General features: G+C 35.3%; 1 protein-coding gene across 4 annotated transcripts; it reads right to left on the bottom strand.

The window, feature by feature from the left end:
- Positions 1 to 1,231: 1,231 nt before the first annotated feature.
- On the bottom strand, positions 1,232 to 14,133 carry ube2q2 (ubiquitin-conjugating enzyme E2Q family member 2). 4 transcript variants are annotated; one of them, XM_067379601.1, is made up of 13 exons: positions 13,845 to 14,133; positions 12,445 to 12,549; positions 9,756 to 9,878; positions 9,585 to 9,641; positions 9,343 to 9,480; positions 8,980 to 9,064; positions 8,573 to 8,633; positions 8,392 to 8,482; positions 8,222 to 8,280; positions 6,577 to 6,625; positions 6,385 to 6,480; positions 6,236 to 6,302; positions 1,232 to 6,152 (listed from the first exon to the last, which is right to left on the bottom strand). In XM_067379601.1, the coding sequence occupies exons 1-13, from the start codon at positions 14,001 to 14,003 to the stop codon at positions 6,121 to 6,123; spliced, it is 1,122 nt and encodes a 373-aa protein (XP_067235702.1). In that variant the 5' UTR covers positions 14,004 to 14,133; the 3' UTR covers positions 1,232 to 6,120. The 4 variants fall into 4 exon arrangements, with proteins under 4 accessions (XP_067235702.1, XP_067235700.1, XP_067235701.1 ...); XM_067379599.1 differs by having other exon boundaries at positions 9,328 to 9,480; positions 13,845 to 14,131; XM_067379600.1 differs by having other exon boundaries at positions 9,343 to 9,483; positions 13,845 to 14,123.
- Positions 14,134 to 15,219: the final 1,086 nt, after the last annotated feature.

Genomic DNA, 15,219 nt, shown 5'->3' with positions numbered 1-15,219 from the left:
TCACCTGTGCAATTCATCAATTCAAGACACATTTACAAAAAAAAAAAAAAATCTAATTGAAATGTACTGAAAATATACTTGACGTATTATTACTAGTTCAACCATTTAATGATTTATGCAATTAACCAATGCATTTGTTTTGAGGAATAACACTACAGAGAACCAGTATAATACATTTTGAGTAGTCTCGCATAGACAGACCTTCAGACTGACGGCAGAAGGTCTGGACTCTATCGCAACTTTTATTGGCCAAGGACCGCCTGAGTGGACGTTTGACTGACATTGGGATTCTTTTTCCATGAGGGGGTTTGGCTTCACAGCATTTGTTTCCAGGTGGGCCATTAAAGAATGTGACACACACGTCTCCCGGACATCCTGTAGAATTTAACAAACCAGATGATGACTTCAAAAATCCTAAAATATAATTTAAGCCCCGCCCACATGGAGACGAGTTTAGCTGTATGTGCAAAAACTTTGTATCGTATAGGTGATAGTGAAACCGCTATTTTTTGAAACTGGGTCCCAGAGTGGGTAAATCTGAAAACAACGCCCTTTGCGTTTTCGTGTGCACAGCCAATCCGTATATTTTGTGAAACGATGATGTCATCACCCTACGTGTCGACCCTAGTCAGACGCCGCTAACAGCAACAATAGTGTACTACATGCTTGTGTTTGTGCTGCAGAAGCTACAGAGCCTATTTCTAAGCTTTACTAAAGTTTGTATACAGCATGCAAGGTATATGCGCATGCTCCAGGTCTTATTCTTTGTTTTTATCTCTATTGCAGAATTACAGCGCCACATACTGATCAAGCATGTATACTACATTTTTTGTAATTGTTTCAGTGGTTTCGTCTGTACGCAGACATTTCTTGAGACGAGGAAAAAAAAAAAAGATCGGATAGGGAAAGCTCTGGCTTTGTGTGGATGTAGCCTTAGTAATTAAGTAATAGTAATTTAAACACTTCTAATTTCAACCAAACCCAACCTGTGTAAGCAACATTACAAACCTGATCTGAAAGCTTTTTCTGATAAGTTATCAAATTGCTCTGACAACTCTGCCATCTAAAGACAGAATGGCAACAGTGCAAATGCAGTTTTCAGCTTTTCAAAAACCACCAAACCTCATCTATGTGTATATTATATAATACAATTTATAAAAAAAAATATTTCTGGACAATAACCCATTTCATTTTCCTTCATACTACATTTTCTTAATGCTGAGTTATGCAATAAATGGATATATTCATTGACTGTTTTATTGATGTATGAGTACCAGTGTTCTAAAGTTCACTGCCAGTGACTTCAGTTCAAGCATTAGTTACAACTCTGGTGACCTTACCCAAGCAAACATAAATAGTGAATTGCAATACAAATACAACACAAACTTCATTATCAAATCAGCTTATAATAGGCCTAGAGAAAGCAGAAGTTTTGGTCTCATTGTTAATTGTAGAGAAGAAACCACAAGCGTACAAAAATGGAAACAGCTACACCATGTGGCAGTTCAATTCATATAATCTTCCATTTTGACAAGGCGCTTACAGCTTCTCTAGTTTTTAATCACAGTTTAAACTTGCTGTACATTTTCTTTCATAGCTCACAGATTACTACAAATATACCTAGCATTTTATGGTTTAAAACACAGCAATGCCAATAATAGATTTACACTGTGAAAGACTGGATAAGATTTAAAGTAATCAAGAGCATTAAAAGGTTTAGTGGTTACAGGCAATTCTCAAATATGTGCATGCATGAAAAATCACAGCTGTATAACTTTTAGTGTCACTGAATTCTCATTAATATGGTATTAATTCTTGTAGGTGATGTGTTTAAAGCAAATGTCTGACTTGCAGTAACTGTAGAGTTGATTAAATCCTTAATACCAAAAGATATCAGTCAGCTGACAAGTCTTAAGCTACACTGCTGACAATGACTGATCATTTCATAACATGTTGCAACAGCCCCTGACCCCACAGATGATGAAATTTCATGTGGTAAACCATCAGTGAAAGTCATTCATGTTAACGTTTAACCAGCAACCTAGAGTTAAAATAGTTAAGTATACATTCAACAGCATCATAACTTTAGACAACAAAAAACAAAACTTCAAAATTAAAGTTTGAGTTGAAACAACCTTTTAAAATCAGGCAGAGAGAGTTAGTATTTATATTCTGGCATCCCTGATGTTTTCTTAAAGGCACAGTATGCAAGTTTCTCCACTAGAGGTCACTTATTCAAATGCTACAGTCACACCATTTCGTAATTACCATAAATAAAGCCATATGCTTTTGAATCGCTCTTGCTGTACATTGATGTAATACACAGATCGGTCTTCACAGCGCCTCTTGAAGTCGAACACAATTTAAATCTGAAGTTGTCAGGTGGTACAAGTTGCAGCTCTCAGAAAATTACAAGTTTACACATTGTAATTACAAGTTCTACAAGCACTTGAAGGCTTTTTACAGTTCAGAATCGTTACGGTAATTACGACATGGTGTAAACACTCCTAGAACGATAACAAAGGCGTAGCGTGATTACGCCATAAATGAGCGTAGAATCATGGGAGGTGTTATCTTAACCTCCACAGCCGATGGAAAGCAATCCGATAGGACCAAAATCATGTTCATGGATGAGCTAATGTATTCGTTTTATTAACATTACTGTGGTATGAGGCAGGGCGGGGCCTAGAGCCTTGGGACATTTTACATTGCTGTTTTTATTATGCTTTATATGCCGTAGCCGCTTCTATCGTTTTGATGTTTATGCTTATTTTACAAAATGAAAGTTACGATTAACATTCGCCACCTCCTTCCCTGGACTTGAACTGTTACTTATGTTTGATCGCTTAAATTCATGTTATTTTATTGTAATGAAACAGCCCAAGTGCTGAATTACTACTCATACAGGTCATTTTATTTGACGAATTAAAATTGTGGGGTAACGCAGCACTATTTTACTTGGTCAAAACAATCATACTAAAAATACATTTGAGTATGCTGAACATTATTCGTGTGTCCGCTCGATGGCTGGTATGAGATACTTATTAATAAAAGCTGGATGACTTGTGTTGTTAAATGGCAAACATTGTATAATGGAGAAAATGCTGTATTACTGCTCCTACAAATATAACACTTTCTGGTTATGCTATGTTAGCCACTTGACAAAATAGTGTTGTCCGATTTACTTTGTGTATAAACGTGGTACGCGTGGTAAATCAAGAAAACATAATTCGTTTTTGAGCTATAACAATTAGTTTTCTGTTTATATATGTATCCAAACAGTTGCTCACCTGTCTAATAAAACAAAATATTTAAGCATCTTTGGTGTTTCCATGGTTTCTATTGAACCAGAATTCGAGGGTAACACGGATATGTCATTAATAGCCGCAATGACACGGTTCGTTACACTGGTTAAAATAGCCAATTTCTCTGGGATTTAAACATTGTTGGAAACATTTGGGATAATGCAAGTACACAAGTCAACAAAATATGTAACACTGTTCTAGTGGTTTTTGAATATTTTAATCCAAGAATGTTACATATTGTGCCTTTAATGAAAATCGAAGTTCTCGGATGCATCAACCAGATCACTCACAGATACCCCAACAAGGCTCCTCGTAAAATTCTTTATTCATAAACTTGATGCAAGTTTACAAATATACTGTACATGGTCAAAATTCTCTTGTAATGGAAAAAAAAAAAAAAAAAAAACACTAACAAAAACTCAGAAAGCATGCCAACAGTGTGAGCTTCAAGAACCATTCCATGAAATGGCACCAGAGACGAGTTTCGTTATTAGTTACTGCGAGGTTCACGTTCGGTGTGAAAACAAAAAAACAAATAAGTCATTACTGTTCGGACAAGGAAACAAGGACTAATCAGTTACAGAAATCTTGGTCAATGCGGACAAGCCCAGGTCGACAACTCTTGAAAGAATGCAGATGTTCTTCTGAGATGAATAACCCCCAAAAAGGAACATCAGTCGAAAAAGGTCTGCCTTTTCAAATCTCACCGATGAAAACCCAAGACCGAGCTCATCTCTGAAACAAGACAGCAGCAATAACTTGCAAAGCAGACACTTGAGTTACTCAAGACACTACTGCTGCAATGGCTCTCTTGAATTACATTTACATGTGATTGGAGTACATTTGCATCCATGTTCAAGATAATACATATCCAAGAGCCTGTCTGTTATGGAAGTTCAAACTCAGGACTGATCCAAGAGGCACAATCACAACATTCTGTGCAAATACTAAACCCAAAATATTTACAACTGGGAAAGTTGAAGTCAGAGGGGTGAGAAACGACAACAAAAACATAAAACTTACATTTGACTGAGCACTCAAATTCAGTAAACATAATGGAAATCGAATGCATTTTTATCGTCCAATCGCGATTCGCCTTTTAACACTTGAAACCAAGCCCCATCATAAAATACTAAATAGAGGCCATAGGAAGCTGTTTAAATAATTTTTGCTTTCGGGAGTCCTTGAAGTGGATAGGTAGAGCAAAAGGACCTAACAGAATGGATTTTCCTGAGTTTTTAATGGAAATTGTGAGACGCCCTCACATATGCGAGCCTTCAACAGCCAGTTTTATAATACACTCCAAAACAAAACAAAAGACTAAAAAGTAGGGAGGTATGGTGTCCTCTTTTGCCGTTAATGTTAAAACATTGACCATTCTTAAGACTTTCTTACTGGACGTTCAAATCCAAGAGGTAAAATAAACAATGCCTTGAGTTTTGTATGAATTGTCCATCGGGCATGGAAAGAAACAGTGCTCTTGTAGTGTTGTGCTATGAGAAAAGTATTATATGCGCTCTTGAAGATTTTAATCCATCGATGCTCACAAAATAAAATTGACAGTAAGTACTGCTTATCATGAGAGGTCCATTAGAAATGTAAACCTCAAATGTCTCAATCTGTAACAGCTGTTTTTTAATGGAGCAGAAATTATGAACATCTTTCAAAACAGGATATGACAATTAAGGGTGGGAACAAAAAAAAAAAAAAAAAAAATCAAAAAGTTATGTTCATATCACTTATATAAATACAATTTTTAAGATATTACCCCCATTATTTTGAGAAACATCAACCTTTTCCCCCCAATTGGAGTCCAAAAGTCCTCATGGATAATTCCCCCACTTCACATAAACACCACATTTAAGACGCCTCAAATCCATTTACAAGTATACAAGTGGAGCTCTGTTCAACTATGGAGCGACGGCAAGTTTTGCTTCGCCTTTTCAAAGCCAAAGCTTGTATTTGTCCATTATTGGTCAGATCAGCCACATGCTAAAAGCGAGCGTAAGGAAACGGAGTGGAATTCATCCTTAGTTGAAAAACGAGATCTGGAGCTAGAGTCGTATAAGTGCCCCTTCCTCTCGTCCTCGCCATTATCATTAATATTAGGGTTGCTTAAGAAGCTTGCACATATAATTGTGGCAAATAATGATTCTTCAACAACATCAGCATTAAATGTACCAGAACATGTTAACTCAGTATGCATGAGGGGGGAAATGTCTCTATAGATACAAGAGCAGTGGCACATTGTCTTCACATTGTCTCTAGTTGCATCCATATCCTGTTTTAAGTTCAGTAAACCACCATTTAAAGTCCATGGCCATAAGAACGTCCTTTAAAAGCAGACAGAGAGGATCAGATCCAGCATCTTCATTGAGCATCTCCATCTATGTAATAATCCTGAACAGAGCCATGCTCCAGTAAAAGTGAGGAGGAAGCAACAAAAACGAGAAAAAAGAAGAAAAAAAAAAAAAAGAGAAAAACACGTCTTTCTCTGATCAGACCATTTCGAAACGCCATGTTAGATGCCTTATTAGTACCAAGGCTCTGAAAGTCCCATCAGTATAGAAAAGAATAGGTGTGAGAGAGAAAGAGAGCATGAGAGATCCAGACATCATGGGATATGGTCAAAGAGTCCAGCCTTGCAGAAGATAAAGGACGATGCAAATTTCCGAGCATTCCAGACAGCGAGAGGGTGAACGTTTCCCCTGATGGTTTCCACTTACACGAGGTCTCAAAAAAACATTAGTAAAATAAAGCAAAGGTTTGACCAGATATCCCATGTTTGCAGTGTGCGAGCAGATCAATGCGTCTACTAGCCATCTTCTTTAGGAGGTGTGTACCAGCCTAGATTAAAAAAAAAAAAAAACATCTGAGAACAGTTCAAAGTGCATCAATTCTGTAGCTCATTTTATAGTTTCTCCACCTACCATTCTTTTCATGAATCTGAACCAATGATTTGTATGACTGTTGTGCTCTGGCAAGATTGTATTGATTCTGCACAAAACAAAAGGGAAAAGGGTCAACATTTCTGCAAGGAAATAGTTTTTGTTTCTAATCACGAGGAGGCCAGGCAAACCTTATTTGCTCCAAACTGCACTCTGGCTTTCCCTTTGACTAAGGTGGCGTTGATTTGCATGATGACTGACTCTATTGAGTAGGCACTGCTCCAGCCCTATGATCAACAGCACAGATTCATCTCATTTTATTGTTTCAGTTTCATTTTATTACTTCAATGTGCAAACCTTAAGAGAATTCAGAGGATTCAAACCTGTTTTGTAAGTAGCTCCATACACAAGGCTCCTCCTCCAAGAACATAGCTAGATGAGAAAAACATTAATAAATTAATTTTCATTATTTAAAAACAGGGGGTTTAATATAATTAGATGTGTTAAATGAATGGATCCTTCATGAAAGACAACATGAATTTATAATTAATAACCTTAAGGCTGTTCGTTTTAACATACTTAAGTGTTTATCTTAACAATGGCAGTCATATGTTCATAATTTATTGATTCTCCCTACTACTACTTCTTTATCTTTTAAATGTTCTAAAAACACCAACTGCTTTAATACGTTCAGAAGGTCTTCCAGGTTTGTGGAATTGGACACACAGAATATTACTGAAAACTGAGACCCACAGCATTTGATCGCTGGATTTACAGAAGTGTTTTCTCAATATTGCAAGAATGCATATCTAATCAACTCCTGATTAACACTATTATTTGAATTTCAGTTTCAGCTATTTAACCATGTATTATTGTCTTTGGAAGGCTTTTGTCTTTCACACTCAATAAAATGTACAAATTCAGGTCATTTCATATTTACATGCAATTCATTCCGACTTTTTTTTCAGCTGAAATTTCTTTAACCTAATATATTTACTTGAAGTACCCCCTGAGATTTTAATTTTTAAGTTAGGTCAATAATAAAATTGTCAATAAAAATAATAATAAACAATAAAATTAAGTTCATGGTTCTCTGATGTTAATGTTCACATGACATGCAGGCAAACAGAAATTTTTTTTTTTTTAATCTTTCTTGGCTTTATTTTTTAATCATTTTTATTTTAAAATTATTTTAACTTAACATTTTATAATTAAATAACTTAATAGCTTTTCATTAAACTCATGAACCCCTGCAGTTCCATCATGAACCCCAGTCTGGGAAACCCTGACATAATGTAATATTGAATGCACTTCATGTTGTTGATAAAGAATGAAATACATTTTCTTTCTCTTTGTATTTTTATATCAATATGGTACAAGATTATTCTACTCAAATCAATGTGATAAACAAGTTAGGTCGAAAGTAATCTAAAAGTAATCCAAAAGTAGTCACATTATATTGCATAAATATGTAATGTATTTGATCACGTTACTAACTACAATGTGTCATTTAATTTGAAATCAGTAACCAATTACAATTTGTGAGTAATCTACCCAGCTCTGTATGCATGTATGTGTGCGTATATTTTTTATATATTATATATATATCTTGCATATCTTTAAATACAAATATTAACGGTAACACTTTACAATAAGGTTCATTAGTTAAACATTAATGCATTAACTAACATGGACTAACAATGAGCAATACATTTGTTACTGTATTTACTAATCTTCGTTAACGTTAGTTAATGAAAATACAGCTGTTCATTGTTTGTTCATGTTAGTTCACAGTGCATTCACTAATGTTAACATGATTTTAATAATGTATTATTAAATGTTGAAATTATCATTAAAGATTAGTAAATGCTGTATAAGTGCAGTTCATTATCATTATATATAGTTCATGTTAACTAATGTAGCTAACTTATGTTAACTAATGAACCTTATTGTAAAGTGTTACCATATTAACACTAGCATAGACAGGCCAGTCTGATGGATTTTACTAGAAATATTTCTCGTGCTCACCCTCCAGACAGGACAGGAGACACAACCCGTACAAAGGGAGGATCAAAAGGAAAGTTATCCTGCCATCAGAAACAAAGAAAACAAAACTTCAGTTGCATAATCTCAACTTTCAATCAAATTATCTTCAATCTGTATTTTATTGTACAACAAAGAAACAAAACAACACTAACTTTATAAGAGAAATTGAGCAGAATGTAGTCCATGCCTTCTTTTTCCTTCAAAACCTGCAAGTCGCTGTGTAACGGACTGTCTGGGTCAACCCTTAAAACACAGGAGAATGATTTTACACATGAATGATCTGAACCATCATCAGCCTTTAAGTTATTTCATATGTTGCGCAACCACACTTACGTCCTTAACTTGACATGCCACTCATACAGGCTATCATTGACTAACTCCACTGAATAGATACCTGGAACAGACAGAATGGAAGAATAAACAAACAGATCAACAGATCTGTAACAGTCCTGCATCCTGAAACAAGATCAAACTAACTGAAACTTCCAAAACCATTTTAAGACATCACATGTGCACTCTTGACGTTCGAAAGTGAAGCTACTTAAAATGTGGCCAAATTCCAAGATAAGATAACATTTTGTGGAAAAGCCAAAGAAAAGGGAACCGTACCAAATTAGCCATTTATGAAGTTCCATTACAGGTAAGATGTTCCCTTAGAAGGCAACAGCCTACGTAGGCAGTATAAAGGTTTGGAACAGACACATGGAAATGTCATTTCTGTACTGCAAAACCAAAATTACCTGTCTTATAACTCTGTGATCTATAGATCTCCCTGAGTTCCTTCATGAGGCGGTCAGAGGCCTGAACTGAACCAGACACCGCACCCTAAGAGACCAACAAAGTAGCATTTAGGGAACATATAATACCACTACAAGGTGCAATCTTTCAAATTATTCTTTGATAAATGAGAGCATTTGCAAACAAAAAAATCTGACCCTACTTGTAAATAAACAAAATCATTTGCTATTAGGCATTATATTACACATAAGGAGAGGATCTAGTAGTCACTGCTATTAACCAAGTCAAATAAACTGCTTTTTTAAAAGTGCTCCACCCAACCCCAAAGTTATATAAAAAAGGTACCTTACCGAATGGACACTTACGTTCAAGTGGTCCTGCCTCTGGTTCTTGCGGATTTTCTCCAGAATGGCCAGATTCTCCTTCTCGATGCCATCGTCCTCCGACTTTTTACCATCAACTGGTTCCTCTTTCATGTCATAGTGGTCTAGATCTTCAATATCCTGCTGCCACAGCAACAAACAAAAGAACGTGTTAGGTATCAACTAGTCTTTTTTGTCATAACCGGAATCGTAAAGAAAACATCGCATCCCCCAAAGCTTAATACCTCTGCCATTTCCTCTTCCTCCTCTTCTTCTGATGTCACTTCATCTGTTGTTCCATGCTGGGAACAACAAGAACATGAAACAAAAAGTTTGCATCCGCTCATACTCATTAAGAACAGGGGAGAAGGAAGGAGTGTAAGAAGACTATGCAGGTCTGTGCTGATTTGGGCTACCTTCTTGTCTTGATTGATGGGTCCAGCAGGAAGTGGCTGATCCAGCATCTCCACATCAGGATGCTGGGGCAGGTTATAGAGTCGGCATAAATCACAGATCAGCCTTTTCAGCTGCTGTAGGAGCTGCATAAGAAGAAAAATTGGTAACAAATGGTGAGTAACTTTATTTGACAAAAACTGTCCAACTTTTTACCCTCTGACTAAAATAAAACAGCTAATCTACTATCAACCATTGGGTTATAGAAAAGAATGCAAGATAAAATGTGTTCAGATAAAAAAAAAAAGTCTCATGCCGACCAATATGTGGATTTGGTTTCATTATGGATTAGAGCTGCATGATTATGGCACATAATCATATTCAGGTCAATCTAAAATAAGACTGTACATTATAAAACAGGGCTCGACAATAGGGGCTTTCGCACCGGAGGAACCTTTTCATAGTTCCTAGAACTATTGGCTGAAGTACCCAGATTTTGCGGTGTTCGTGCCGCAGGAACTAGGAACGATTTTAGTTCTGGGAACTAAATTAGCTCCTACTTCAGAGTACGGTCTAGACCAGCGCTATAGGAACTATCAGTGACGCGAGTACGGCATTTACCTGTTGCGATAACGGCATTTACCTGTTGTCTGCAGGGTTGTGTTTCTCTGCCTCAATGAGATGGGATAGGATATTTTGTCTCTAGTCCCACTTTTTGCTCTCTCAGTCATGTAAATCAGGTGCTTACATTCCACAGCTTTGATCACAGCATCCTCCATCCACCAGTTTTTAGCGTTTGTAAACGCCACGCTTAAAGACGCCACTGTCGGCTGCTTCAGTTTCTATTCCCGGTGCGAATGCAACCAGGAACATGGCCAAAAACATAGATACTATCCTAGTGGCTAGTTCCTAGAACTATTCGGTGCAAAAGCCCCTAATAAGGACTACCTGATGGCCCGGCGCCAGCGTACACGACGTTCGAAACGGTTGACAAAGCTGCGTCAAGCATTGCTGCATTGTTATAAAAGTTTATTATTTAATCATGTGCCCGTGTTTTTAAGCCTCGCCAATTTGAATATTCAAGTGCAAGATGACGCAAAAGAGAACTCAATTCAGTACTAGCACACTTTTTAAGAGGTTTTATGTGCGCACACATCCAAAAACGCATGCCCAGAATGCCATGTCTCAGACATACTAAATTGAGTTCTCTTTCACATCTTCTTGCACTTGAATGGACAAATTCACACAAAATTATGTCTTTGTGAGTTCCTCATAAACAGTCAGATATGTGAACACAGACAGTTGAGAAATAAAAAGCATGTGTAACAGTACATTGGAATCATGCATTTGCTCTTAAAGTGACAGCAGCCTAATAAACCTGCTGCCTGCTTAATAATAAACAAAGAAAAAACAACAACACTATGCAGTATTATTTTACATTTGATTCAATTTCTCTATCTGAAAACTATTGTTAAACCTTACTGAAAATCCTGAGAAGCACTGTTTATTTAATTTATGTTTTGTATTTATTTGTGCTATTGCTTGCAATTTGATTATTTGTTCTTATTTAATTACTGTTTACTCATCTTAAACAATATTATAAAATGTATTTTACTAAGGCTAGTATTTTTTGGTGTGATAACCTTATTTATTAAGGTTACATAGGTCATAAACAATGAAAACATATTACTTCATAGTAAATTGTTTTGTGGATAGGCCAGTGAAAAGTTTGGCAGGGCAAGTACAAATTTAATCCATGAAAGCCAAGAAAAAATCCTTAGCGTTGAGCCCTGCTAAAAGATTCTGTTAAAAATAATGTTCCAAGTTCTTAGAAATGTACTCTATTCTTGTGGGTTTCATATGAATTTGACAAACTACTAAACCATTTAACAAAAGCTTGAATTAAATGATTATAAAAATGTAATTTCCATTACACCAGTGCAGACATATTAATCATTAATATTTTCAAATATCTATGTTTTATATTTCTATGATATTAAGAGTTCCATCAACCTGACAGTTTTTTTTTTAAAAAATTAAAAACATGTTCATCATAGAGAGGATTTCAGGTCACTACATGTATATGTATGGCATGTTTAATGTATTTTTGGAATAAATTAATAGATCTGGACAAATCTGTGAAAATAATAGTTGAAAATAGTAGTTTCCCTCGCAATCAATATTATCAATTTTGACTAAAAGAAAAAAAGAAGTCTCAAATGCTCACCAAGGCTGCATTTATTTGCTTAACAATAATATTGTGAAATATTATTACAATTTAAAATAACTTTTTTCTATTTTAACATATTTTAAAAATGTAATTTATCCCTGTGATGCTAAGCTGAATTTTCAGCATCATTACTCCAGTCTTCAGTGTCACATGATCCTTCAGAAATCATTCTAATATGCTGATTTGGTGAAACATTTCTTATTATTATCAATGTTGAATACAGCTGTGCTACTTAATATGTATGTGGAAATGTGATTTGTTTTTCAGGATTCAGATGAATATAAGTGCATTTGAAATAGATTTTTGTAACAATGTAAAAGTCTGTCACTTGTCAATTTAATGCATCTTTGCTGAGTAAAAGTAATAATTTCTTTCAAAAAAACCTACTGACCCACAACTTTTAAACAGTAATGTACATTAAAATACTTATTTATCACTGCATTTTGATGATCCCATCTCAGGTAGAGAAAACACCTCCTTACCAAAGTATTGCCTTTTCTGACATCCTCTAGGCGTTCAAGGACTTCAGTCAGACTTGGATCATCTGAATCAACGAACCATATTGGTGGGGTTGAAGGGTAAGACTCCTACAAAAATATGAAAAGTTACAACATCAGCATCTTCCTAATTGCATCAAAACCCTTTGTCCTTCCACAAGGTTACTGAAGTCTGGCCAGATCCATTCAGCCACTTGCATGACAAGCAGCCACACCAACAGCTGCCAAACCAATGAATCAAACTCTGCAGGTTCTCTCTCTTATTGAACAACCAGAAGAGACCACAGCAGATCTGTGCAGTGGGTGTGAGTCAGAGCTAATGTTGATGTGTCCATGAAAAATCATGTTCCCATCCACTACTTAGAAATCTCCTCCCATCATTGGAGAGCCAAAATGATGGCGACGTGATTTGCTTCTGCTTGTGAGGACCACACACACTGACCTTACAGCACCACACATCAAAATATGAGCTCAGCAAACTATCTGGCCTCAACAACAGCAAAACGGCCGCCAGTTGCACTGCAGTGCGTCTTCATAGATAGTGTAGGTTATGACAACAACCCTTGATAATCTAGCAGACTTAATATACGTGCAGATTGTGTCCTCAAAAAAGCTGTGAAAAATGGCAGGAATCGCTCATAATATTAAGTTTGGAAATGCGCTAATATTGCTAACACACAACGTTAGCAATGTGAAATCACGATGCAAATTATATTACAACGAACCACGATAGATTTAACTGAGTTGGATCATTTTAAATCTACGCATTTCTTAACAGGCCTCGCTAAATGAAGAACTCAGCTAATTACTGCTAAATTAGATAGCTGACAATATAACTAACTGTTTACACAAATAAAAAGGTTTCTTACGCTATATATATTCCAAAATAGCATCTCAAACTCAGACTAGCAAGACTAAAAAAACAAAAACATTGTCCAAAACGTCGTTTTGCTAGCTAATGTATCATTTTTGCTAAATTAGCACACAAGCTAATTACCTGGCAACTAACTTAACTGCAAAATATCACTAACGCGGAATAAAACAACTATTCGTTTTATTTAACTATCTCGTGTTTCATATAATCAAACAAACCTGAATATTAGCAGGCGAGTTTGTTTAGCTAACACAGTTACAGCGAGAGTCAACGCAGTTAACTTTGTTAGCTAATCAACTAACGTTAGCAGGCTAAATGTAGCTCATGCTTGTACTTGTTTAGCTGTTATTTTGACATCCGTTTGAGGATATAATCGATCCTGATCGGTCTACATGCTTTTATTCGCATTATAATGGCTGTAACGGAGTCAAAGGGGGTTGTTGTTGTGGTGGTGGTGTTATTTGACTCGGCCTTGTCTTCGCATAAGCTACACAAGGCTGATGAATCTTACCGTGATATTGCAGTGAATAATCAGCAGCTTTTCTCCTGTCACATTGAACTGGCAGCTCAGTTCATCGGGCTTCCAGTCGATTATTCTGAATCGCTCATGGTTTGGGTCAAAGATTGACTCCAGGAACTTTAATTCGGCCTTCAGCCCCGACACCGACATCTTCCACTCATCTCATCAGCAGCCAGGCCGCGGGGGGAAGGGACGCACGGATACCGCGAGCGAGCGCGCAGCTGATCCTAGGGAGCGAGTGTGTGTGTGCGCGCAGCGGAGGCTGGAGGAGAGAAACAACAAAGAGGGGGTGGGGAGAGGCGCACTGGAGGCAGGGAGAGACCAGCAAACAACGCCCGCCAAGAAATAATGTGAGAGGGGCCAGACAGAGAGGGGAAGGGGTGAATTCATAATCACATGGATGTCATGGTTTTCTGGTCAACCATTCTGAATTAATAATAATAATAAATTAAAAATCAATATATTTATTTCAGTATCGTCAACCAGAAATATTTTGAGGAACCCATTTGATCATTCCCTTGCACTATCTAGCAAATAAATAAGTAAATAATAATAATACATTAAACATATATTATAATATCTTAGTAAGTATTAGTAGTAGTAATAATAATAATAATAATAAACTTATATAATGATACCTAAGTGTCAATAATAATAATAATAATAAGTAAATCTATATTAAAATTACGATTATGATTTATTATTTTGTTATTTTGTAATGCATTTGATTATCACTTTGCACTATCTATTATATAAAATAATTTAATAAATAAGTTATTAATAATAATAATAATAGTAAATTAAACATATATTATAATATCTTAGTAAGTGTTAATAATAATAATAATAATAATAATAATAATGATATCTTAATAAGTGTCAATAATAATAATAACAAATACAAAATCTATAGTAAAATTAAAATTATGATTATTATTTATTTTTTAGGATGGTCATCCAGAAATAATTTGAACAGGAACCAACAGTAACCCATTTGATCATCCCCTTGCACTATCTATTATATAAAATAATTTAATAAATAAGTAAATAATAATACATTAAACATATATTATAATATCTTAGTAAACGATAATAATAAAAATAATAATAAACATTTAATAATATCGTAGCAAGTGTCAATAATAATAAATAAATACATAAATTAATTAATTAATAAAATTAAAATTTTGATTATGATTTATTATTTTTATGATGGTCTACTAGAAATAATTTGAACAGGAACCAACAGTAACCCATTTGATTATCACTTTACACTATCTATTATATAAAATAATTTAATAAATAAGTAAATAATAATAACAATAATACATTAAACATATAATATCTTAGTAAGTGTTAATAATAA

This window comes from Chanodichthys erythropterus, chromosome 24 (assembly GCF_024489055.1).
Source record: "Chanodichthys erythropterus isolate Z2021 chromosome 24, ASM2448905v1, whole genome shotgun sequence".
NCBI classification, from domain to species: Eukaryota; Metazoa; Chordata; class Actinopteri; order Cypriniformes; family Xenocyprididae; genus Chanodichthys; species Chanodichthys erythropterus.
The sequence above is the reverse complement of the archived record's forward strand: the minus strand, read 5'-3'. Positions and strand labels throughout refer to the sequence as shown.

Coding starts and splice junctions, on each gene's coding strand:
- ube2q2 (XM_067379598.1), bottom strand. CDS start 14,003: ATGTCGGTGTCGGGGCTGAAGGCCGAATTAAAGTTCCTGGAGTCAATC. Junction 6,626..8,221: donor TCTCCTGTCCTGTCTGGAGG/GTGAGCACGAGA, acceptor TTTCTCATCTAG/CTATGTTCTTGGAGGAGGAG. Junction 6,303..6,384: donor TGCAGTTTGGAGCAAATAAG/GTTTGCCTGGCC, acceptor TGTTTTGTGCAG/AATCAATACAATCTTGCCAG.